Consider the following 26,332-nt stretch of genomic DNA (forward strand, 5'->3'; position numbering starts at 1 on the left):
ATTCCTTGGAATTTTCTATGTAGACAATTATGTCATCTGTAAAGAATGACAGTTATATTTCTTCTTTTCTAATATGTATGCCTCTTTTTTCCTTTTCTTGCTATACTACACTAACTAGAATCTAAAGTACTAAGTTGAAAACTAAGATAAGAGTGGACATTCTAACCTTGTTTTTGAACTCGGAAAAGCATTCATTCTTTCACCATTTCATGTGATGTTAGAAGTAGGTTTTTTGATGTTCTTTATTAGGTTGAGGTAGTGACCTTCTAATCCTAGTTGTCTGAGCATTTTTAATATGAATGGGCGTTGAATCTCGTTAAGTGCCTGTTCTGTATTAATTGGTGTAACAGTACGTGTTTCGTCTTTAGACTCAATCTGGTAGATTACATTGATGATTTTTTACCATTGAACAAGGCTTGCATCCCTGGAATAAATTCCACTTGGTCATAGTCTGTTATTCATGTGGATTCTGATGGTAGGTATTCTTGTGGATTTCTTCTAGTAGGGTAAATTCTGGTTCCCCCAAAACGTCCGTGTTTAACCCCTCCTATGACAATATGTGAACGTTACCTTGTATGGAAAAATTGACTTTGCAGCTGTGACTAAGTAAAAAATCTTGAGATGAAGAGATTATCCTAAATTTTCTGGGTGGGCTATATATAAACACAAAGAGCTGTATAGGAGGGACACAGGAAGAGTCAGAGTTGGAGAGACCATGTGATGAGGGAAGCAGAGATTAAAGTGATGCACTTTGAAGATGGAAGAAGGGACTAATTCCAAGGAATGCAGGCAGCCTCTAGAAGACAGAAAGGGAGAGGAAACAGATTCTCCTGTAGGGCTTCAAAAGGAACAAGCCCTGAGACACCTTGCCTAATATCAGACTACTAAGCTGCAAAAACTTTCTTTCACAAAGGGTCAAGGAGGGCTGGGAGCACACATGTGCTGCCCACCTGGACAGAGGGGGACCTGTGAGGCTGACCTACAGATTCTGTGGAGGTGGAGAGACATGAGCCCCTTTCTTCTCCAAGCTCTTTGCAGGGTCCAGCAGAGAGTCATGCCACCTGTGGAAGCCTGCGGCCCCAGTTTTGCATGCTGGTGGTGTAGGGGTCATGTTCAGGGAATCTCTGTTGTCCTAACACCTGCCTGGGTCCTGGGGAAGGAATCAGAAGTCAGAAGCAGGAGAAGAGCCTTTGGCCAGCAGGGAAGGGGGGGTGAGGCCCAGGGCAGGTCCATAAAAGATCAGAGCATCTCAGTGCTTTAGGAGGAAGGGGCTTCAGAGGTGGGCCAGCACAGGCTGTGACAGAGGCTAAGCGGACTGGGAGGGGAGGCACTTCTGGGAGACAGCGGGGGTCTACTCCCTGCCCCTCATTGTTTGCTCATCTCACTCTAATGAGGGGGTCATTTCCCCTGCTCTGATGATTCGAAGCCTCTGCCGACACCCACAGGACGGTGACTGAGGCCTCCACACTCCTCAGCATGGATCCCAGCTCCCACTCAGATCTGGGGCCACAGACACCTCTCCCACCCCCTGCCGCCCCTGTGAGCAAGCTGTTCTTGTGAAACGTGGTCATAGTTTGTTAGGAGGACCTATTTCCTATGGGGATACAAACCAGTGTTGATACCAGTGCACACACACGTCCAGCCATGGGTGCAAAGGGAAGGGACAGTAGCTCTGGGGTGTCTCTGCAGACCCGGAGGCCCCGGACGCCAGTCCCCACGGCCACAGCCACATGGGTCCTCCTCCCTCAGTTGAACGAGATGCTGCTGCACAGAAATCCCACAAGTTCCACAAAGGGGCCCGACTGTCCTTTCCCTTATACACACCTTTAACGGGTGCCCTATGAATCTCCCCACACCCATTCCCCTTGTTGCATCCTCATTGGGATGAAGAGGTAGCTGCCTCCACCACTCTCCACATTGCAATAATCCCAGTGGAACTAGAGGATGCTCCCGCTACGATGAGGCAGACAGTCCCGTCCCCATGGCCAAGACTTTTCGTCTCTGGTCAGGCCACCCACACAGGAAACCCTGGATGAGCGGAGGGTCAGCCCAGCGCCGTCGTCTGGCCACATGAGGAAAGCAGAGAGAAGCTCCATAATGACAAGGGCTGTCTCCAGGCTCCATCCTAGAAACTGGTGAGTGTCCAGAGGGCTGAAAGGCACAAGAGCAGCTCTGCCTCCCCAGAAGGTTCAGGGATGCAGAAGACGGTACAGATGCCCCAGAAGGCCCCTAGCCGAGCAGGCGTTAGAAAAGGGGCTGATGAGGGGGTCCCTGGGGAAAGTGAGAGCTGTGCGTTCCCAGGGGCAGCCTGAGGAGTCCTTGTCTATGTGGAGGAAAGGTGTGGCCACCTGTAGACCCAGAGCTCCTGTGACCTCCCTCATCCTTCCTTCCTCTCAGGATCGCTCTCTGTGGAGCAGCTCAACACCAACAAGATGACAGTGGCCTGAGAGCATTTCCCACGAAAACGATCTTTGTTCACAATTTACATACATCACTCCAAAGGTCCTGCTCCCACCCACACCTGGCCACACCCACCTCCCCCACCTCCCTAACCCCCCACAATCCCGCTCCCCCTCCCCACCCTGGTGGTCCTGCCCCGCTCCCTTCCCCCCACATCATCCAGGATCAGCACTGGGAGGAGGAGGAGGAGCCCCTAGGCTCCCCAGGGGGCTGCCCTGGGGCCTCGCCCTGGAGGGCCGGCCCAGCTGAACCCTACTGGCTGCAGTGCTTCTTCCTCCTCTTCCCACGCTTCTTTGTGTCAAACGGGTCACGCTTTCTCTTTCTCAGCTGTGAGGGGCGAGCCAGCCCCAGAGCCAAGGCTGGCCTCCCAGAGACGCCGAGGCCAGCCCCGGGGATGGGCAGCTTCTCAGCAGCGGCTGGGCGTCCACACAGAGCCCGCTTCCTCGACTTGGGAGCGGCTGGTGGAGCTGGGCTGAGGCCTCTTCTCTGAGAGGAGGGGGACTGGGGAGCACTCTGGGCCCCCCAACCTCCAGAGGAAGCCAGGGCTGAGACATGCGCAGGACTGAGGGACATCCCGAAAGGCACCAGTATATGCTGAGAGTCTATGATGAAGACGCTTTGGAGCACCTCCTCGTTCTCACTGGACCCGTCCCTGGGCACTCGGGCCTCCCGAAGAGGAGAGGCCTTTCTGAGAACAGACGCATCCCTGGATCTCAGTAGAGGGCCGGTGCGCCTTTGACCCTGGGGAGGGGAGAGCCGTACGGGCCGGAATATAGAGAACTCCTGACGTCCTCCAGAGGGAACAAAGACTTCGGGCCTGCACAGGGCAGTGTCTGTTTGCATGAGCCTATGAAGAGCCTGAGAATCAATCTCTGGTGGGCAGGCTTCATCACTGACCCCTAGATGGGGGTCTTGGTCGTGCCTCTGGGCACCTTGGCCGGCGTCGGACTCAGAAGGACTTGAGGCCATTCCGGGTGCACTGTGACTCGGGGCTGCCCGCACACCGTCGTCCTCTTTCAAGGCCAGGAGTCGTTTCTGCACCAGCTGGTAGGAGGGAGGAGGACAGTGACGGCTCCACACACACGTGTGAGAGGAGGAGCACTGGGCAGTGGGACAATGGCCCTGGGGGGGAGGAGGGGATGGGCGACCCCAGGACTCGAATCCAAATACAGACACTGTGGCAGTCCGGCCATTCTCCTGCAACTGATTCCCAGCTTTGTGACCTTCCCTCCCCTCCCGGCTCCCTATCCTCTCCTTCCTTTCACCCTGCACTGCACCCACCCCAGAACGGGCCCTTCCCCATGCCAGGTGTCCCAGGCAGGGGAGGGATGGACAGCGCTATGTGGCCCTCCTGTTCTGGGGCCCTACCTCTCCCCTGTTCACTGGGGTCCCTCTGTGCCCTGGTCTTCCTGAGTGTCCCTTGTGTCCCCTGTTCTACCGGGGATCCCTCCCTCCTCTGGCTCCCCTGGGTCATCTGGGTTCCCCTGTCCCCTGGATCACCTGGGGTCCCCCTCCCGTGGGGTCCCCTGGCTCCCTGAGTGTCCCTCTCCCTCCCCTGTCTCACTTCTTCGGGGGTGAGCCCTTCCTCCTGCTCCAGCTCCTTCTCTAGGGCCAAGAGATCCAGCTGTGGGTCTGGGGAAAGCAAATCTGCCAGGAATCCAGGGTGAATGACTGCCTCCACCTAGAACAGAAAGAAGAGGCTGTGAGCATCCTCGGCCAGGAGTGGCCTGTGAGACAAGAAGGCCAGGAGGGAAAGTGAAAAGCAGAGACCCACCCCACTCTCCTCCACAAGGCGGGGATGGTCAGCGCGCGCACACACACACACATACACACACGCAAACATGCACATACACAGTCACACACAAAAGAGCACATATACAGAGGCACAAACACAGACACAAAGGCATACACACAGATAGACACAAACATATACACACAAACATCTGCGTAAACCTCCCCTAACACCAGGCTCAGGAACAAGGAGCTGAGCTTAAGTCCCAACGGCCTGAGCAGAACCCAGATCTTGGGTGCTGAGAGTTCCATGCCCTGGCATCTTGCAGACCCCAGTCTCCAGGCCTAGCCTACTTTGGTGACAAAGTCCTCCTGGGAACACAGCTTGTCGATATAGCTTAAGAGATCGGGGTCCGAGTAGGTGCCGTCCTCTTCCTGCTGCAGCTCATTTCCGTCCTCTCCCCATTCTGCATCTGAGTCGCCTGTGGCTGAGTGGACGGGCCCCACCAGCGCCTCCATGATGTCCATATACTCCCTCACAGCCTCAGGTGGAATGTCCTCGGGTGCCTTGGGCTCCGGGGGTCGCTGGGACCCGTGTGGCTTCGGGCGGGAGGGCTGGGCCCTGGGGCCGGACATCCTGGGAGCACAGGCTGCGGCAGAGCAGGAGGAAGGGAAGGAAGGTGAGGGGCTCCCGGTCCACCTCCTGACCACCGAGCGCACGCTGGTGAGGGCACTGTTGGGGGACATTGATGTGGGTGTGTGGGGGTCAGGACCACCTGGAGCTTCATGCACAGTTGGAGGGGGGAGGTAAGGGGGCATCTAAGAGAGTCACATATAAGGAAGTGGGGAACCTCCAATTTTCCAGGGGTGTCCCCATCAAGCCCACTTCTTAGGCAGACTTTGTGTGCAGTCCTTTGACAGGGAGGCGTGAGAGAAGTTACAAGATAGACCAAGTCAATACCCCGTAGTAACAAAGGGCATCTGAGACCCCACCCCCCACCCCCCGCCTCGGTGGCTGTTTTGCTTGAAAGACCAATGCCCCTGTCTTGAAGGAAAATGATCCACATGGGAAGAGTGGCCAACCCTGGGCCCCCGTTACCTGTGCGTTCAACTCCAGTGGGAACCTGGGTGGCCGGCTGAAGGCCCACTTTCGGGGCTGGGGGCCCCCGAGGATCCAGCTTCGGTGGGGCTGGAGGAGGCAGGCCCTGCGCGCACTGCATCCACCGCAACTGCTGGATCTGCATCTCCTCCTCTGCCTCAAATTGCATGAACCTGGGGTGTGACGGAGGCACAGGCCACCCTGAGAAAATGGCCTGGGTTCTGGAGCCCAACAAAGACAGCCAAGAATGAGGGATTGGGAGAGGATGTGCCTTGGGGCTGTCAAGGCCCTGTGAGGTGCTGTCCACAGCAGAGAGCTGCTCCTGGAACTGATACAAGATCTGGGACCCTTCCTGCCTCACCAGCACTGGAGAGCATTCAACAGCATAGAGCCAGGTCGCTGCATTGAACCAGGTCAACGGGACACGTGGCTGACCCAGGGGGCACCCTCCCCATGCCCCCCATCCAGAGCCACATGAAGGGCTGACAGCCAGAGGCTGGAACAGGCATGTGTTCCCCACAGGGGTCCTTGCCCAAATCCAGGACCCTGGGTTGGGACTGAGAGTTCTGGAACGTAGACCTGGAGACAGGGCTCAGGAGAGGCTGGACGATGTGGATGCTGAGCTTAGAGGACAGGCCTTCCTTTCCTCTGAGAGGTGCTTGTTTGTTTGGTTTTGTTTCTTAAGCCAAGGGGATTACCGTGGAGCAAACACTGGAAGGGCCAGAGACCCTTGGGCTGATGACAGCTGGCTTCCCCAGCCTCTTGAGGGATGCCAGGGTACCCACTCAGGCCACTTTTCGTGAGGAGAGGGGGTCCCAAATCTATGTCAGTGGCCGCCAGCCAGCCACCACTAAGGAAGCAGCAGGCTGGCGGGTGGAGCTCTTTCCCCAGCCCAGCCCATATGGCCGGAGTTGGACCCCTACTGGACTCACAGCTTCACCCTGCCCCGTCCTGAGACCTTCATGTGAGGGCAAGGGTAGGTCAAACTCTGGGGAGGGCAGAGCTCGTGGTGGAGGAAGGACAGAAGACCCAAACTCTCAAGGTGAGGGAGGGGTTTCTGGAGGACTGTAGGGCCTCTGGGCTGCGGGCCCCCTGTTCCGAGCGACAGCCCTTCTCCTTTGTCCTCTCTGATGAGCACCCCCACGGCCAGACCCTGCCCTCACCCACTCGCCTCACCCTCCACGCAGCCCCTGGGCCCAGGACGCTGACTCACTTTTGCGCCATCTCGTAGTAGATCATCCGGTCAGAGTTGCTAATGTGCTGCCATTCCTGCACGGCCCTGCACAGTCCCTCCTCCAGTGTCATGGTGGGCTTCAGGCGGGCCAGGGATCGAAGCGCTGGGCTGTAAGCACTCGGGGTTAGTCTCTGTGCCCAGCCCAGCCCCCACCTGCCTGACCCCACCCACCAATGTGGACCACACATCACTCAACACAGCATGACTGAGCAACAGGAGAGTGAGAGGCAGGTGTCTGGGAGAGCAGAGACAAGCCTTCCCGGCTACACCGCCTCACACTCACTCGAGGATGACCATCCACTCCCAGGCTAGAGCTGGGACACTGTGCCTTGGGGAGCTCTTTTCCTCTTCAAGGCTGCCTTTTCATAATAAAAATCACCATCATCAATGAGGCGTGGCATGTGCCAGGCAATCTGCTCACACTTCATAGATTAGCCCAAGGAGTCTTCTGCACGGTCCTCTGAAGGTGAAGTGTGATTGTCCCCTTTTTACGAGGGACCGCAGGTTTAGGATGGAAATGCCTGCCAGGCTCACAACTCTAGTGGGAGAGAGCCCATGCCCTTAGGAGAGCTCTACCATCACCCTGTTCCTAGTGGAATTCTCCACATCAACAAAGTCGAGGCGTGCATGAAGCTCTCTCCTGGGCCCCGCGCTCCTCCCCCTTCTCCGAAGTGACCTCTCCCGGCCACGTACACTCAAGTGCTGTATGAAAGGAGACGTCAGCACAGGAGAGTGTGGCATCCACTCCTTGGCTCCTCAACTTACACCACGACCCTCTCTGACTGCAAGTCTTCAGGCCGTATTACCAGGAGAATCATGGAAGAGCAAGCTGGCTAGACTCACAGGGGGGTGGGGTCAGTTGAGATAAGGCACATTTCAGTCATGATGTCATGGACTGGCAGGCTCGCCCGTATGACTGACAGTGTGCCTTCTCCTGGCGTGGACATCGCCTTCACACCTTGCTTCCAGTATCCCTAGAAACCTAACCTGCGAGTCCATCCCCAGTTCCTCTTTATCTAAGAGCTCCGATAAGCTCATGACCCCCTGAGCGTTCACTCACATGAGAAAGCAGGAAAGAGCTTCTGCATCAGGACTCTGGGGAAGGTGTCTCCGGGCCAGTGGCTTGAGGCGCTGCCACCGTCGGAAGTTACTGTACACGCTCTGGTGGTTAGAGCAGTCCTCCTGCGAGGCATAGGGCTGGTTGGTGTCCAGGCTGCCCTCCCTGGAAGTGCCATGTGGCCATGGCCCAGAGTTCACTGGGCGAATGTTAGGGGCCATCTGGGCAGCTGGTGGTGGAGCTTGAGGAGGAAAGCCTGGGGTCCAGCCTCGCTTGCCAGCCTGAGTAACTCCAACAGCTGGAGCAGTCACAATGGTCTCCATCGCAGGGGTTGCTAAGAATATGGGTGCAGGACATGCAGCACTCCCGCTGAGGGCCCCTGGAGCGCTCCAGTTGAGGGGGCCCTGAGGAACGATAAAGGTCTGAGTCTGGGGGGCCTGCACTGGCCTCCCTTGTGACCTGACTTGTACAGTGAAGTTGCAAGCCCCAGGGGCACTGGGGCCACAGCCACCATTAGCCACCAAAGGCATCCTGGGGAAAGCTGGCAGCCGCAGGCTGCTGCCAGGAGGGAATGCGGGGGTGATGAGAGGTGGCAGGTGCTGCTCCCAGGGTGGCCAGTGCTGGGCGCCAGGAATGGGTGGAGGAAAGGACACTGCCGTGAAAGTAGACAAGGAGGCACCGGGGTTCATGGTGACATCCGTTCCCAGCACTGCAGATGCTGTTGAGGCAAAGGAAAGGAGTGAATGGAGGAGGAGAATGGGCAAGTGGGACTGAGGCTTTCTGCGGCATCAGAGTGTAAATCTCCACAGATGAGAGACTCTTGGACAAGGGAAACTGCAGCGTGCAAATGTCTTCAAGTGATTTTCATGCCCTGACTTCCAGTTGAGAATTATTCCACTGGTGACCCCACGCCCATCCACCAAGCTCCCTGACCCCTGCCTGCCGAGAAGAAATTGCCTCAGCAAGCACTCACTTGGAGAGCCTCCCTAAGGCACACCCTGGCACCTAAGCCTCACAGGCTGTCTCCCAAGACCTGGAGCTGTGTGGACATCCGCTCTGTGAGAAATGCCCCTCAGCCGGCGTACTAGCAGGTGGGGCCTTCTGCAAGGTAAGTTCTAGGCCCCCAAAGGCCCTTTGTGGACAGGCACTGTGTAAAATATTAGGGCCCCACCTCCTCCTCAGTCCTCCTTTTCCTGATGCTCAGTATAAATCCCCTCTTTCTTTCCTAGCCTCACAAAACAAAACAAAATGCTGGAAAATATCTCTAATGGAATCCTGATACAAACCCATGACACTGGCCCAGAAAGCACCTGCATCTCCGAACAACCCACAGCAGATACGTAACATGGGCCAGGTCCTGCCACCCCTTCCCCAGTGCCCAGAGTTACTGTCATCAGTCAGGAGTTCTGTTCCTAGGGGCTTGGGGTGGTCTGAGAAGTAGGCACGTGTCCCTTAGATTCGGTCATTTCACAGCCAGTGATGGCTGCAGAGGATTAAACAAGGGCCAGGGAATTGTCATGTTACATTGGTCGTGGGAGTATAGACTGCCTGTGGTCCTTCCCCTTCCAGCTCCCAATAACGGAGAGACAATCTGAGATGCAGGCATAAGCCAGATGCCATGGCGATCAAGTTGTCTGAAACACATCCCTGTTCAGGAGAACAAGGTACACACCACGGTGCACCTAACTCACCAGAACAGATGTCATAGGATGTTTAATAGTAACACAGAAGATCATCTTCCTGATCCTGGGCTACACTCCTTCCCCCTTTAAAAGAGGAAGCAGGCTTCATAGACATTCCACCCGAAACAACCCCACTCCACATCTGTTCCCTGTCCATGAAGGAGTGACCTGAAATAGGAACAAACTCTTCCTCTCAAGGCAGCCTGAGGGTCCACCATGAGATACTGGACAAGATGAAGTAGGTCTGAAGTACTGCCATTCCACAAAAGGAAGAACAATTCAGAGCAACTCAGGAACCTGAGCCCTCTCTTGGCTGAAGTTACTCGTAATGGTTGCCCATCCCCTGTTGAATCCAAGGCAACAGTTACCTGAACTGACAAGTGAGCTCTGGGCTGGGAGGAGTGGACGAGGTGTGGGCTGCGGCAGTTAGAGTAACCCCCTGCCTAGCTCTCGGAGAGGACACTTCACTGCAGGTGTGGCCACACACAGCCCCATTGAATAGTTTTCTCACCAAGACCATCTCTCCCCACAGCCCCCTGAGATACAGTATGCTCCTGTTCAAATCCCTTTGAAAGATATGGTGAGGCAAGCTTCAGGTGCCTCAGGAACACAATACAGCTCTAGGCTTTCCTCATGACCCTCCCTGTGTCACCACCAGGACATCACACACATCCTTACACACACGTTTCAAAGTGGCTTGTCTCCCTTCTAGAAAGAATCAGACTGTCTGCTGCCATCCTTTCTCCATAGCCAGGGCAATTCCTCTGGATCCACCTCCAACGACCCCTCCTCCCCAGGGCAGTCTCAGGTTTCTTCAGGCTCCCCAGTCTCCCCAGGTGAAATGTCCTTGTGCGTCCAGTGCTCTCTTCTCCCTCTACTTCAGTCCAACTAGGTGCCCACAGTTAAGTGTAACGTGTGAACCTGAAGGATGTGAGGATGGCAGCGTCTCTGAGAACACACCCCCAGCCTATAGGCTTACCTCCTATTGAAGCCATCCTGCAGGCTTGGGCACGGACTACTGCTGCCTGGTAGCCTCAATGAGAAAAGTCAAGACCAGGAGCCAGAGAGCGACCTGCTTCAGCAAACGCTCGGGATCCAAGTCAACGAGGGACACGTTTGAAAGTAAAGAGGAAAATGCGGGCTGAACCGTTCTGCGGTGGGGGAGGGGCAGAGGGCACGTGGGTCGGGGTGGGGTGGCGTGCGCTGGGGGGACATTCCATGAGGGCTCTGGCAGGTAGGCAAGAACCGGAAGTTCCTTCCACCTCCCACAGTGGCAACACAATTGGCGTGTGCCTCTTTAGGCAGTTTATAAACTGTTGTTTTGATTCACGGCACCGAGGTTGAGCATGACAGTCCCTTCCTTTCACGTCTTTATCCATCAACCTAGGTTTTTTTTTTTTTTTTTTTGCGGTACGCGGGCCTCTCAGTGTTGTGGCCTCTCCCGTTGCGGAGCACAGGCTCCGGGCGCGCAGGCTCAGCGGCCATGGCTCACGGTCCCAGCTGCTCCGCGGCATGGGGGATCTTCCCAGACCGGGGCACGAACCCGTGTCCCCTGCATCGGCAGGCGGACTCTCAACCACTGCGCCCCCAGGGAAGCCCTGGAGCTTTTATAATGAAGGAAAACGTAAATGATTTGCAACCAATAACTTCATACTAGAGGAATGGTGAGGCAAAATATTGTACCCAGGCACTCGAGAAAGGCAGGCTTCCTTGTTGCTTCCTCCCTTTGTTCAGTCATTCAACCAATTATTTACAAGATTCCCACTCATAATTCTGATACAGTATTTGAAGGACTCTTCTCAAGGCCACTGATACAAAAATTGCACTGTGCAAAAATTAGCCAGTCCCAATACTGCAATCACTTTTGTAATACTTCAAAATCCTACACCCCACAGACAGAGATAATCAAATTAGCCCAAATGTAACTTGGGAAGACCAGTCACAGAAGGGAGTATCTAAAAGTCCTTTGGATCATGATCTCTGACTATTCCTGCACAGAAGGTGGGGGCGGGCATTGACTACTGAGAAAAAACATCTCTGGACATGCATCACAAGCCTCAGAAGACAGTTCATCTTCCACTCAATCACGAAACATTAAAGAAACGAAGAGATACCATGTTTGTGTCTTGTGGAGTTTTCAAGTCTGCACTTGGAGGCGCTTAGTGCTGTTACATGTGAGGGGTCTTCAGAGGCATCCTGTTGAGTGAGAAATGCTCTAATCTTGCATTTGACCAGAAAGCGGATCTGATGATTGAAGTTTCTTTGGGAAGTATTACAAAGTCAGGTCAGTAAGTTGATGCCGCTACTATTTTTGTTGTTGTTGTTTTATTGTCAACTGAAATTCTGCAAGATATTATAAAAAAGGAGGGAGGGAAAATAAAATTGTTCCCATACTACCTGTTGAAATTGGCCCAGATTGTCAACTCTTTCTCAAAATTATTTTTAAAAAAACCCCAAAACCGTACAAAGGAAACACCTGTGAACACGGAGAAAAAATATTCTAGTAGAGTAAATGCGTTGGAAAAACTCTAGGAACGGAGTCAGGAGACAGTATCTTAAGAGTGTTGCCCAGGTCTGAAATTCTTTGCTAGCATTGTTCTTTAACGGAAACTTCAGGTGTGCTAGGAAAAAGGACCTACTGTTTTTTGAAAGGCATTAACAAGAACCAAGGAACGGCAGTCCAAAGGGCATGAAAGTACTTGCCCCAATTTGAGGCTACTGTGCTTACAGCGGAGCTCTCCAGAACTCTTTGTAGCTAAGTGCATGGGTTTCACGAGTGCAATATAAAACTCACGAGTGCACATTTCCCAAGAGCTGGTTTTAAGAAGAGACCGTCACGAAGGTTCCCAGCGAGGAGCGTCGCCAGAGAAGTTCCGCAGCTTGCCCGACCCTCCATTTCTGTCCTCTCCTGCAGAGACCTCCTAGGCCCGCGCACCCCGCGCCTGCACGCCCGCGCACGCCTGTGCACGCCCACTGGGGCGGGTCTCTCGGGCACGGCGGACCGCCGTCCTCCAACAGCTCCCGGCGTCTGCTGGGGCAGTTTGCTCCGGAAGACAGGAGCGCATGCGGGAGCGCGGAGGGTGGGGCCCCAATGGCTGTCCGGCGGGGGAGGGGCCTGTCATGGCGGCCTGTAGAGTCAATTCTAGGAATCGTGAGGTAAGGGGTACGGGGACTTTTCACCCCTCAGGTGTCACCGCTCTGCACTGTTGTTCACCCTGTGGGTTATTTGTGCCCTTGTCCATGTAAGGAGACTCCCCACAATGTGGATTCACGCCCCCATAGAGCTCGATTCCCTTGAGATGTTTACCCCAGGATTATCGGCACCACTGGGGAGCCGGCTGCATGAAGGGTTCAGTGATTGCGGGGCCTACAGTGGGGGCTAAATAGTGTGTGCGAGCTATTAAACAGGTGCCGTTCTAGTCTGCGCGTTGTGAAGAGTACAAAAGCTAGAGGGAAGTTCTTGCGAGTTGAAAACCCTCATCTGGTTCCGAAGGTGTAGCTCAGGTGATTGGAAAATGAGTGAAGATGGAAGGAACACACTCATCGTTTCACTAGTGTCTTCCTTCTTATCATAAAAACATCAGTCAACACTTAGGTTCAAACTGCATTCTTTTGTCAGTGATGCGAGCAACTTTGCTGAATGTGGTAATAAACATGTATTTGTAGTCTGGTGTCAAATCATGATTGATTTGCAAGCATAGATGGGGTCTGTACATACTTAATTGGTTGGTGGGAATCTGATAGGTAGTCAAATGTGTGGGTTGGTTTTGTCCGTGGATATTTGTGTTTGAAGGGAGGTCATGCCTGTGTTTTTGTGAGAGTGTGTAAGAGTGAGCGTTGTATTTGGAGGGTGTTGAGATGTGACGCAGGCATACTCAAGGAGTTGGTGGTTAGGTGTTTGTAATTTGGTGTTTGGGGAATATGTTTACATGTGTTTTTTTCACCCCTGAATTTGGGGATTTGTGTGTGTGTAATGGTGGATTTGGAAGGATTATCTGCATATGCGTAAGGGCCATGTCAGGAAAAGTAGTGGTGTATATTACTTTGGGTGTCCAGTCTGTTAATTTTGTATATTTGGGGAATGTAGGCTGATCATTTGTGTATTCAGGGCATGTTGTATGGTTATGGGGTGTTTGTGGGTGTGCATTTTCAGGAGCTGTGTATGTATATTTGGATGTGTAGAGGGCAAGTCTGTGACTATTTTATGGGGCTGGTGGATGTTGAATGTGTAGGTATGTTGTGTTTGTATGATCCTGTATTCTGCAAGATGGCAGAGTTCATTCTGTGTGAGAGGTTGGGAATATGGGGTTATGTATACGCCAGTAGAGTGGTACTGTATGTGTATTTGGAACAAAGGGCGTATAGGGTGACATTATTGTCTATTTGTAGTGTACTGGGTAATCGTGGTTCTATTTGGGACTTGTGGAGAGTTGTGTGTTAAATGAGTTTGTGTGTGTATTCAAGGGGCATGGCCACTTGGAGGAATATTTGCTGAGGCTGTGCATTTGTAATTTTCAGTAGGAGCCTCTTAGGCTTATGTATTTTGGGAAGTGAGTATATGTGTATCTGATAGAGAGGTGGGGTTCTATGTTTCTACAGGGAAGGTGGACAATTGCATTTGTATGTATTAGAAATATGTGATACGGGTATTTGTTAGTACTTGCATATGTGTGAGCTGGCTCCTGATAGCTAGGGATAATTTGATATATGGAAGTTGTTTCATAAATGGTTTGCTGGAGATATTTCCATGTATCTTACTTGTGTATTCTAATCCGTGTGCGTGTCCATCATCAGGTGCATGCATTATCAGAGTTTGTTCATAAGGTATGGAGTTGTTAGGAGTATTCAAAGTGTATTTCTTTGGAGAACGCTAGGGTGTTTATCCATGTGTTTGGTAGGAGTAAGAGGTGGTCTGTCTATATATTCAGGGTGAGGGTAGAAACATATATATATACACACACACACATATACAGTTTGTATGTTGGAGTAGTGGTGGGGAGCTTGTATTCTGGAGAGGTAGCATAATGTATAGTGTTTGGGAGGGGATCCATATGTTCAGGGGTTAGGAATATTTGCATGTGTGTGTCCATAGGTGTGTGAGAATTGTGTATGTATATTAGTAAGACTGCAGAGGTTGTCAGTGTTTTTCTGTTTTGAGTGTGTCTGAGCATTTGGGGTGTATACTCATGAGTAGTTTGTGGATGTGTGTATTTGTGATTTGTGAGTGTAGCAGGAGGCTTCGAGTCCTCTATGTGTCTATTTCAAAATGTAATGCCTGAAGAATTTAGTGGTGTTGCTTGTATGTGTGTTCTCAGTATTAGTGAGGTGGACTTATATGGACAGTTGACCCTTGAACAACATGGGTTTGAGCCACACGGGTCCACTTATAGTGGATTTCTTTTTCAGTAACTACTACAGGACTACTACAGGATCCATGGATGCAGAGCCACTGCATGGAGGGTTGGCGCCCTAACCCCCAAGCTGTTCAAGGGTCAGCTGTATTTGATAAGTATAGATTATTTGTGTCTGTGTGTGTGTTTGAGTTCCTGGGGCTTCTGGGGTATGTATTCTGTGGGACGTGAGAGTTTAGTTTGTGTGTTTGGAAACCAGTAGGCTGTGTGGGTTCTGTGTGTGTGCAGGAGTCCTGCAGTCTATGTATTTTAGGGCTGTGGGGTTGCATATGGGTCTTTTTTTGGGTTGCACATGAGACAGTTGTGTACTTGGTGACCCTGTGTGCTTAGGTACTCAGTGTGTACATCTGGATGGCATATTGGTTGCACATGTTTGTTTTCAGGCCCATGTTGTGTGTGTATATATAGTTGTGAGAGTGGAATGTGAATATTCAGGGTGAGTAAGGTTTCATCTGTAAAAATTTAGGTAGTAAGAGGTGGTCTGTTTGTGTATTTATTCAGGGTGAGGGTGTGTGTTCAGGAGATATATAGATATATATATATATCTATGTACAAACACAAATGTGTATGTGGTGTCCTTTTGGTTATGTATCTGTGGTGGGAGTTGAGAGTTCTCCTTGGGGTGTAAGTGGATTCTGTGCACATATTCACAGGAAAAGTTATGGGATGTGCTGGAACTGGTTCATACTGTCTTGGGAGAGTCAATGGTGCATATCTCTTCCCAGCTGTGTGTTTAGTGATGTCAAGTGGGTAGCTTGAAATTGGTCCTGCTGGGAATATTTATACCATGTAGATACCATAAGTGAAGTCTTTCCCGCCTTTCTCGGAGAGCTTTTTATCAAGCACTTAGCAGCGTACCACTGATGTGCGTGTTTGGATTGTGTATGTGTGAAGCAAGAATATTTGGGCATCGGTGGGTACGTATGGGACCCTCATGTGAATTGTGAGTGGGGCATCTGGGGCTATGGGCCCTTGTATATGTGCATTGACCCTGGTAATTGTGAATCATTGCATTGCTCCTATCAGGTTGGTCTGTTCTTTAGGGCCAGAGAATCCCCACAAATGTTGTTGATTCCCAGTAGAAATCATGCAGATGGATACAGGGGTGTCTGTACCTTAGGCAGGTGGACACTCCTTCAGCATTTGTGTGGTCCTAGCATCTGGGTCCCTAGAAGGGGGCGCCTGGCGGACAGATGGCCATGCAGAGCAGAACCTTCACAGGTGTGTTGTTGGCATGACAGGCAGCAATCAGAAAGTCATGGGGCTTCCTGGATAGGAGGTCAGATGACCAAGGGCTCTCCCAGGAAACCCCCCTGAGAATCAGTTGGACAGCTACAGGCATTACTGGCTCTTCTGTGGCACAGCGGACGTGCAAGGACACCCTCCACATGGGGTCCAGAGCCATGTGTCCCTGAGCCCAACTGCCCCAGGGTGGTGGGAACTGTTGCATATCAGGCTGGTCAACTGTATCACTAGGTCTCAACCAACCTGTCTCATGGAAACCTAAGTCCTCACGGATAGGCAGGACCTCTAGGGATCACTGAGCTGACAAGGACAGAGGTAGGGAGGCTTTGTCACTGAGGGAGAGTTGGGGACTGAGACCTGGAGAGCCTGGGGAGTCCCACTCTGAGGAGATGTGGCTCTGATGTTCCCAAACCCTTTAGACATGTTCTCTGTTCTTTTCTGAAGGCTCAAGATGCTTCTAGCAGTGGGAAGCTTATCTCAGTTTCATGTTTCTCTGATAGCATGAACTGACCCTTTTATTCACTCTTCCACATCGAGCTGCAAATCCATCAGAGGGAACCATGTGATCGTTGTAGCCACCAGCTGACCCCACAGCCACCTTGTGCCTGCCTTGGACCCACCCAAGCATTTCTGAGCCTTCTTTATGGTGAGTCTTGTGGCCTTTTCTCCCTCATTGTGACTCCTCCTGCCAATAAAACATGCTGTGAATGTTAACAAAAGGAAACCTGCACTAGAATTGGAGTCTGGAAGGCCCGTAGAGGGAGCTCTCATGCCGTGCCACTCATCATCAATTACCCCAACAGGAAGAGGTCATTTACTGACCCCAAAGAGGAAGTGCAACCACTTTACTACCCCAGCTGGAGGAGGGAAGACTTCCTTCCTGGCCAGCAACAAGAAATAGAAAATAGAAATAGCTAATAGAAAATTCCGCAGTTTAGCCAATGAGACGCCGTTGTCACCTGAAGTTTTACTTTCCTCCAGTGAACTTTCATTTTTTCCCTTGATGATGACTTTCTTTCCTTGTCCCACCCTCCTTACTATACAAGTCTTCTGGGACTTCCCTGGTGGTCCAGCAGCCAAGACTCTGCGCTTCCAATGCACGGGGCATGGGTTCGATCCCTGGTCGGGGAACTAAGATTTCCACATGCCACGTGGCATGGCCAAAAAAAAAGAAAGCCTTCCATGTTGTGTAACCCGTTGGAGTATCTCCCTTTCTATCAGATGAGATGCTGCCTGATTCATGAATCGTTTAATAAGGCCAATTTATTCAAAATTCAAAGTAAATCTTCCAATTTACTCAGTTAAATTTTGTTTTTTAATACATTGGGGGCATGCAGAGGTGGCCACTAACAGTTTAATATGTATCCCTCCAGAAATGTTCTGTATAAAAATATGTATGTGCACTTTTCTAAAATCCACTCTTATGATTGCTACTGCTAACAAGATGATTTTATGATTAAATGCTTATCTTTTTAAAAAGAAAAAGGTAAATATATTGGTGGCAGTGATGGGATCTGAAGCAAATTTCTGATAACATTTGGGACAAGGAGGAACAGGTGTGGTGCCCACAACTCCTTTGAGTTCACTGTCTTTCTTGCCATTCCTGAAGGTTGTTGGTAAGCTCCTCTTGGTTTGAGCTCCATTCTCTTTGCGTTTGTGCTCCCAATCTAACTGGCTTTCCTTTACAGGGCAGGTCAGTTTGGCTGGTAGAGGATTCTCCTTGAGGCCAAACCCCTAGCCTTTCAGATGGAAATTCCCAGGACACAGTAACATCTCTTGGTTATTGCCACTATATTTTTTGAGTGGTAAACCATAGCCCCTAATTTTGTTCCCTGGATTCCACACTGGGCACTGCTGACAGTGTAGTCTGCACTTGCCCATCTGTTTGGCATCAGCCCCCAGTTCCCATGCTTGGAGCTGTTGGTGGTGGCTATAGTTCTCCATTTTGTTTGGAATCAGTTTGCAGTCCCCCTTCCTTGGGATTTGCCGTTTGGATCTTTTTCCTCAGTCCAAGGATCCCTGGGAATCGGTGGTGGTGCATACCAGGCCTTCTTTTGTCCAGGACATAGTAACATCTCTTTGTTACTGCTGATATATTAAGGCGCAGGTTTTTTGTGTGTTCTTTTGGGTTGACAAAGGCTAGCTAAGGAAATGAGATCCTTTATCGCCCAAGAGTTGAGAATGCCAGCTTCTGGCACACCTGCTTATTTTATATTTAAGAACTATGGTCCTGGAGGTTGTAGATATTTAGAAAGATGGAAAAATTATACTAATATTGATCTAGAATTACAGTGGTCATTGTGGGGCATGTTCCAGTTAGACAAGATTGTACATTTAAGGAAACCACTAGAGAGCAAGGGTTCACAGATTGCACAGGGAGAATGAGATGCCTGCTTTACTTGGTATGTAAAAGTTTACAGACGGTTTCAAGATTCCAAAAGAGCTTCGTTTAGAGACTTAGAACAAAAAGCTAATGAAAAATTAAAGAGACAAAAGGTACCTGAGACAAAAGACCGTAGGACGGATGTGACTGCAGACGCACCTCCTACTGTCCCCCCCTTTCCGTTGTCACCCGAGGACTCTTGTGTTACTCATTTCCTGTCTGAAATACTTCTCTATTCCAAAAAGAATATTTAACAATTGCCATTTAAAGTAAAACTACCTGAGGTTGCAGGTGAGCCCCCTCAGGTGTCCTTTACCCCTTGGTCAAAGACTGAACTGAGAGCTGTAGTCAAAGAATTCTCTAAACCTTGGAGGAACCCCCAACATTTTTTAAAGAACTTAGAGTCACTGTCAGGGCGTATGTCCCCAAACTGCTAGATCTTTATCCACTTGTACACATGTTGGTAGGACTGGGGGAAGCCCCAGAATGGATGTGGGAAGCAAAATGACATAATCCCTAGGATGGTATTCAAGATCCTCAACCTAAAAAGGCTTGCAGAATAACAACTAATCTTTTATAAGCTATTCCTAAAATGTTCCCTGCTCACACTTGGTCTATTATTAATTGGCCTAATAATGATTGATGTATTATTCACTCGTACAAACAAAAGAGGGGTGAATCTGTGGAAGACTTTGGAACCAGTTTGGAAGCTCTCTTTTTACAGCAGTTGGTGTTCCAAGGAATAAAAAGGCCACTCAGCCTGCTTTAACTGCCCTCTTTGTAAGTGGATTATCTTCTGAGATGAGTGGATTGATAAAAGGGCAGAAAAGAGGGTGGGAGGCTATAGGCCTGACTGAACTTGTGACTATAGCTGAGCATTTTGAAAGGACCTTGGAGCAAGACCACAAACAGAAATCCACCAAGCTCATAGCCTTACAGTTACAACAGCTCTAAGGCAAGGGACACAAAATGACACCTGGGCCTCCCCCATTACAACCTCCTAGGGGTCCATGATCAATTTGATGACCCAAAGTTGATGTTTCATTTGTAATCACTGAGGACACTGGAAAAAGAGGTGTCCTCAAAGGTCCTATGCAAACTCTTCACAAATGCTCTCGTATCTGTCTCAAAGGGAGGGCCCCCCATGACCCTCTCCCCTAGTTGGCAGAACTCCAGAGGTTAGGGTAAACTATTAGCAGCAATGACCTTAAACAGCCCAGAGGAAAATATAATGAAAAACGGCCAAATTTTAGTTGATACTGGAGCTATGCTTTCTACTTGAAACCCCACTCTCATATTTTACTTTGAAATCTACATTAAACTCTAACCCTAACTGTAAACATAATTACCTAACCCTTTAACACCCTACCCCTAGCCCTAACCAGAGCTGTGCTTTCTACTCTAAATCCCACCCTCAAAGAACAACAGGTGCCTCTGAGTAAAGAGAATGTTTCCATAGTGGGAGTACCTAATACAGTTCAGAGAGAATTTTTATCTCAACCAAGATTCCTTTCTGCTATGCAGTATAGCCCCAGTTAATCTATTCAGTAGAGATCTCTTTTCTAACTTCAAAGGGCCAGTACATTTTGCCTCCAGTGGAGATCTCACCTTAAAATTTCCTGATCAACGTGAACCTGATCAGTTATGTTCCTTACAATCTGTCCTGGACCTAAAAGCGGAAGTTCAACAAAAGTTCCCTAATTGGATGGAGATGCCTGCAAATTTGGGGGCTACTTCTGACAGGATGCCTGCAAATTTGGGGGCTACTTCTGACAGTGTTAACATGAGAAGAATAAAAAAATGCAAACCTATAAAGATTCAGATAGATGTAGCTAAACCTCTCCCTAGGTTTCCTCAAGAGCTATTAAAGCCTGCGGTCATACAAGGTCCCATAGCTATTGTAGAAGACCTAATTGCCCAGGAGGTAATCATTCGTGTACTCGTCCCTGCAGCATGCCAATCTTGCCTGGTTGGAAACCTGTCAGGATGGCGATTTGTCCAGGACTTGGGAGCTGTTAATAAAAATAGTTCTTCCCTGTTTTCCTGTTGTTCCAAACCTAGCCACCCTTGTGTCACAAGCTTGAACTGACTTGAAATGGTTTACAGTTGGAGACCTTTGTTCACCTTTCTTCAGCATCCCGGAGACCCAACAGCCAATATCTACATGCCTTTACTTGGAACAATCAACAATATACCTGCACTTTTATGCCTCAAGGGTTCACTGGGACTCCTTCTTTTTTCCTCCCAAGTACTTCACCAAGATTTAAGTACCCTCTAGTTCCCTGAGAAATCAGCCTTTTTACCATATGGAGATAACCTCCTGCTGTACTCAGCTACTGTAAAGGTTCCATAAGGCATTCATAAAAGATTCCATTTATTTGCTGCAACAGTTAGCTGAGAAAGAACAAAGGAAAAATTACAATTATCCGTAGACGCTGTTCATTACCTAGGACGTAATCTAAGCACTGAAGGAATTCAGCTATCTCCAGAGAGAATTAGGCTGATACAGGAACTTCCTAGACTCACAACTAAGTGCTAGCATTGTGGATTTCTAGGTTTAGCTGGTTATTGCAAGCTCTAGGTTCCAAATTTTTCTGTTACCTCTTCCACTCTGTGAACTTATTAAAGATTTAGTTCCTGAATCCTTTGCTTGGGAAGATAAACATAAGCAGGTTTTTATAAGGCTAAAACAAGCACTGCAAGAGCTGCCTGCCTTAGGGTTACCCAAATGATCAGGTTCAGGTTGATCCGGAAACTTTTTTTTTTTTTTTTTGCGGTACGCGGGCCTCTCACTGTTGTGGCCTCTCCCGTTGCAGAGCACAGGCTCCGGACACGCAAGCTCAGCGGCCATGGCTCACGGGCCCAGCCGCTCTGCGGCATGTGGGATCTTCCCGGACCGGGGCACGAACCCGTGTCCCCTGCATCGGCAGGTGAACTGTCAACCACTGCGCCACCAGGGAAGCCCGATCCGGATACTTTAAGGTGAGATCTCCACTGGAGGCAAAGTATATTAGCCCTTTTAAGTTCGAAAAGAGATCTCTACTTAATAGATTAACTTTAGGTTATTCAAAACCTTTTCCTTTATTTGTGCATGAAAGGCATAATCAGGCCGCGCAGAACTGTGTGAGCATGGTAGTAAACACAGGCCTATTGCCTGTTATAGCATACAACTTGATTCAGTTGCTTTTGCCTGTCTCAGGTGTCTTAAGGTTATAGCCACAACTGCAAATTTAGTGGAAGCCTTGGCAGATTTGACTCTAGGAAATGAAGTTTATTTGCAAACTCCACACCTTGTCCACAGTCTTCTTAACGCTGAATTGACAACATTTCTCTGCAAGTATCACTGGATTAACTTCCTGTGAAATCCTGCTTTCACCACCTAATCTTTAAACGTCACACCGTTCTCAATCCTGCTACACTACTACCTCTGCCTCACAAAGGTGAGGGCCGTGACTGCCAGGTAACAGTGTCCCATGGGAATTCCCTGGGAGTCCATTGGTGAGGGCTCCGAGCTTCCACTGCAGGGAGCGCGGGTTGGATGTCTGGTCGAGGAACTAAGATCCCACAAGCCACATGGCGCGGCCCAAAACAAAAACAAAACAAACAGAAAACAGTGTCCCGTTTTGTGACACCGTGTCCTGAGTAAACATGTTACCAAGTCCAAGCTTGCTCTGCTTGCCGCACGACAGGCCATAAATCGGAGATGAGGTGTTGAGGCAAGGAATATGACCTTATTCAGAAAGCCAGCAGACCGAGAAGATGGCAGAGTAAACTCTCAAAATAACCATCTTATCGGGGTTTGGGTGCCAGTTTCTTTTATAATACAGAGATGGGGAGGAGATGAGGAGGTAAAGTAAGAAGGCCATAAGTTGTGCAAATAGCCCCTGGAATGGCCAGCCTCGGGGAGGAGATGTGTTAATTTCTTCTTAATTGTAGCCATCCACAGGTGGAAGGAGTCCATATGTTTCCCTGAACAAAGGCACTTTAGTTTAACATTCAGACAGAGGGACAGGGTTCCCCGAGGCAGGCCATTATGTACAGGTACAGACAGTATCCTTGTAGTGAACAAAAGCAGCAGAAGGCAAAGGTTAAAGTAAAAGGAACAGATCCCATGTGGAGTCCGATTTGGCTCTTCCCTGTTACAATTCCCTACTGTCAATGTCCATTCCACAGTCTTGTGGATAAAAGGGGGTGACGGCCCTTCTAATTGCTTCATCAGATGGATCTTTCCGGGAGTGTCCACCATTGGTGCCGGTGTTCCAAACGCTGGGTTTTTGGTTTTTTTGTTCCTCTCTGGAAAGTGTGTCCTTTACACCTGTAGCCTTAAAAAAATATTCTCAGCCTAAAAGTTGAGAGTTACGACCTCTTTGATGGGAATTTTGAGGGCTTCAAGCCTGGGAGGCAGCATCTCAAGTTAAGGAATTCAGCACTTTTCCATGTACGGGAAGATGCAAGGGTCTGGGCTCACTGAAATCAGTCATTTGATATGTACCTCAGCTGTCTGGGGCCTGTGTCCTATATTCTCATATCCTGAGTTTCGTCAGGGCTCACCGGCTCACGTTGGGGGGCTGCAGTCGCTAATGACTGATGTGTCAGGAAATATTCCATTTCTCAGATCCTCTCCTCTTGGTCAGGATTTTGACCCATATTTGGGAGACGTTTCAGGATCAAATTTTGTCCCACGGCGCTGGGAGGCTCATCCCAGGTCAGGGGAGAATTCTTGATATGCCACTCCAGGTGCTAGTTTTTGGATTAGGCCCTATTGCTAATTAAAGATCTTCTGGATCCTCTATCTAATTATGATCCAGGAGACATTTTCCCTTGTTGCTTCCTCCTGTACCTAGAATCACACTATTACAATTATTTCATGTTATAAATGTGGTCTATTTTCTCAAGATGTTTAGCCATTGAAGTATTGTTGGAGGCCTGGTTCCATACTGGGTACTGTAAGAGACGCCAGTCTTATAAAGTAGACAGGATATAAGTAATGCAGCTAGTAATGTTAACAAAGACACAGTACAGCAGGGAGACACAAAGAGCAAACAATCTGGAAACAAAGAACAATGATCAGTATAACTACTTGTAATCCAATTGCAATAGCGAGCGACCAGAGGTACCATAACTGATTTAGTGAGCCATCCGCTGTTTCAGTGTACCAGCAGTGCGTACTTAGACGTGCATGGCTTAATCTTTGGGACAAGCATATGCTACTGGCAGGATCACCCAGGTAGAGAGAAAAAGATAAATGTTTCAATTCTGCTTATAAGGGTATAATTTAACAAATGACTGTAAATCATAATGAGTTGAAGGGGAGCGTTTTGCTTACACCTGGAAAACACAGAGTTAAAACAGTCATTTTTCAGATAGAAACCATAAAAATTATAACCATAATTATAACCAAAATTATAACCATAAGTATAACCCTTTTACCCAGGCATGTGCAACTAATCGTTTTTGTTAACAGCTTTATGAAGCCATCAGGTTTCCCATTAGAATTCTTCAAGTTCTTACCCAGCTCACCTTTATGGTTTGTAAATCAGAAACTTGTATTTATGCAAAGGTCCTTTCTATAAATCTTCTTGAAGAGGAAGCATTTTTGCAAAGGCATCAGAGTGAAACCATGACTGTGTACAATGGTGAAAGACTTAAGAAGGCACGTTTCAATCTGATTACAGTGCAATTGAGAAAGTAACGTGGTTACTGCGGTGACATGCAACACTTTCAGACAATAAAGAGAATTCTGACTGGTAACATTTTACCAGGACATACCAGATTTTAGGAACTCCATATAATCTGTAGAATACCTGTGTCATTTGGCATACAATAGAACCTAAGAAGATTTATTGCTTATTTGACAACACTTCCTGTGTCATTCAACCTAATTAGTTAATATCTCTCTTTGGGGTGTTTCAGGGGCCCTTTGAAGCACCCCAAAGTTAGCTAGAGGTCAAAGGAACTTCATTATAATTTGATTTGGGAAGTTTTGTCAAAAAAATAAGAAAAGGGTTTAAAACAGATAGGATCCCATGTCACTGTGAAACAATAGTTATTCACTTAGCCAAAGTAACAATAAAAGATTTCAAAGGCAAGTACAGAACAGATCTCTTAAAAGGTAGAAAAACTTAAAATCTGGTATCAAAGGCAGTCCAAAATCTTAAGAAACCTTGTCTTCTTAACAGAGAGAAAAGCGAAATTCAAGTTGTGCACCAGCTTACTTTTAAAACGTATTTACTCAATTAAACTTATTTTAAACTTAGTCCTGACCACGTACAGAACTCTTTTTTTCAGGGTCCACTTTCCATAAACCTTCTGTCACTTACTTTAGCACAATTCTGACTTTCAAGTGGTCAAATATCTGGAGAGATTAATTTTAGATAGACCTTCCTAAAAGATAAGTATTTTAAAAAGTTCACCTAAAGCTCTTACCTCATTTGCCTTTTCTTTCCTTAAAAGTTTCTTCACATCAAGTTATTTCCTTGCTGACAAATTTGCAACAGATATAACAAGATTTTATTTAGCTTATATTAAACGTAGGCACAATAAAAGTATTATACTTAATGTTGATGACTCTAACAGCATGTCTCTATTAATTAGATCAACAAACGAACGTTAATACCAGGTCTTAATTAATACTGACTATTTCCCAGTTCACATGAACCTGAAGCTCATTTAGCTCAGTTTCTCTTGTATTTAGAATAGTTTGGTGTGTAAGTGCTTACTTTTCTTTAAGCCAATTAAATAGAGCTCATCCACAAATCAACCTCAGCAATGTTATCCAAAGACAAAGACACATACAAGGACACAAACATACAGAGACGTCATGGTTGTCATTTCAGAATTTCAGCACTGAGTCAGGTACAGCCATGTGAAGCCCATCAGTTTAGAAAAAGAGGTTGGATTCAAATTAGGTTTCTGGCAGATGGAACAAATCCAACTCACTTGTCTAGATGGCTGAATTTTTACAGAAAAGACACTTAGGTTTTTGATTTATCCTTGATAAGTCAGTTTCTAAATTACTTTACCCTCTTTCAAAAAGGTGCATTTTAGAAAGATGGCAGAGATGAGAGTTCCTGAGAAGACCAGAAAGGACATTTGCATCTCAAAGATACAGGCAAGTTTTTCCTAGGATGACTTTGTTTCCCCTTTGTTTAATATTTACAAGCCTCTTAAGATAAACAGGGAGGGTTTGGGGAGTGGTATCTATTGGAGAGTCAATCAACTCGTTCCCCACTGTCAAAGTTCCCTGGGGCTCCTGTGGGGAAATTAGAATCGGACGCCTCAAGGCCAAGGGAGTCCCCTGGCCTCTTATAGGATGTCCGCACAAGGGAACTTGCCCTGCTGTGGATGTGGCTCCCAGTCCAAATTGGGTGGCTTGTGGAGTCTTAGATGGTGATACTAAATCAGGCTCCTGTCCTCTGGGGGTTAACACAGAAACTTCTATTTGATCCCCGTGGGTAGGGGAAACAGGAGGTGGTGAATATGATGGCGGCATGGGGAGAGGGTGGGCAGGTGGAACAACTGCCGGTGCAGCTTGCTGTTTTGCAAAACACTTCTAACTGCGAGATCCTATAAAAATTGAGTGAGCCATTTAGGGGCTACCGCCCTTGTGATCCTATATTTTGGGTCCACACCCTATTACAATAGTATACATGTCTTTCTTAGTCATAGGCTCAGGGCTATGTTACACCTATTTATCTACTATAGGCCCCAAAGGGCTCTCTTTCAGGGTTGATGGAGTATTTCCCATTTTGTACACCCAAACGCAAAAGACGCAAACAAATTCTGGCATCAGTGCACACAAAACCAAGACCAAAACCAAGGAACCAGTTCCCAAATCGGTTCTGAGGGGGTGTAGTGGTGTAGAGAGCAGCCGTCTGGTGCAGAAGCCCACAGGCAGCTAGGAGGAGCTGTGTTAGTCCAAAGGGTCCGGGACACATAGTCCATTCTCAGCCCAGAAGGAGCAGCCAGGGGGAACCAGTGGGAGGGCTTGACTAATTGAGCTTTGTGCCTGCTATAAAGCTTATTGTTTA

At 48.8% G+C, this 26,332-nt stretch overlaps 1 protein-coding gene and 1 long non-coding RNA gene across 4 annotated transcripts; one reads left to right on the forward strand and one right to left on the reverse strand.

The window, feature by feature from the left end:
- Window positions 1–2,644: 2,644 nt before the first annotated feature.
- LOC308610837 (NUT family member 2G-like) lies at window positions 2,645–8,689 on the reverse strand. The gene is made up of 3 exons (XM_081259833.1): window positions 7,585–8,689; window positions 6,503–6,632; window positions 2,645–3,774 (listed from the first exon to the last, which is right to left on the reverse strand). Exons 1-3 carry the CDS (start codon window positions 8,268–8,270, stop codon window positions 2,713–2,715), a joined length of 1,878 nt encoding a protein of 625 aa, XP_081115959.1. The 5' UTR covers window positions 8,271–8,689; the 3' UTR covers window positions 2,645–2,712.
- A 1,566-nt stretch (window positions 8,690–10,255) lies between these two features.
- On the forward strand, window positions 10,256–25,413 carry LOC308610825. Of its 3 annotated transcripts, none has more exons than XR_014014658.1 (3): window positions 10,256–10,385; window positions 21,502–21,742; window positions 25,339–25,413. It is a non-coding gene; the product is annotated as an uncharacterized lncRNA (long non-coding RNA). The 3 variants fall into 3 exon arrangements; XR_014014659.1 differs by having other exon boundaries at window positions 10,257–10,385; window positions 21,641–21,742; XR_014014660.1 differs by lacking the exon at window positions 10,256–10,385 and adding an exon at window positions 16,482–16,565 and having other exon boundaries at window positions 21,604–21,742.
- Window positions 25,414–26,332: the final 919 nt, after the last annotated feature.

This window comes from Mesoplodon bidens (assembly GCF_964165515.1).
Source record: "Mesoplodon bidens genome assembly, contig: HAP1_SCAFFOLD_238, whole genome shotgun sequence".
NCBI classification, from domain to species: domain Eukaryota; kingdom Metazoa; phylum Chordata; class Mammalia; order Artiodactyla; family Ziphiidae; genus Mesoplodon; species Mesoplodon bidens.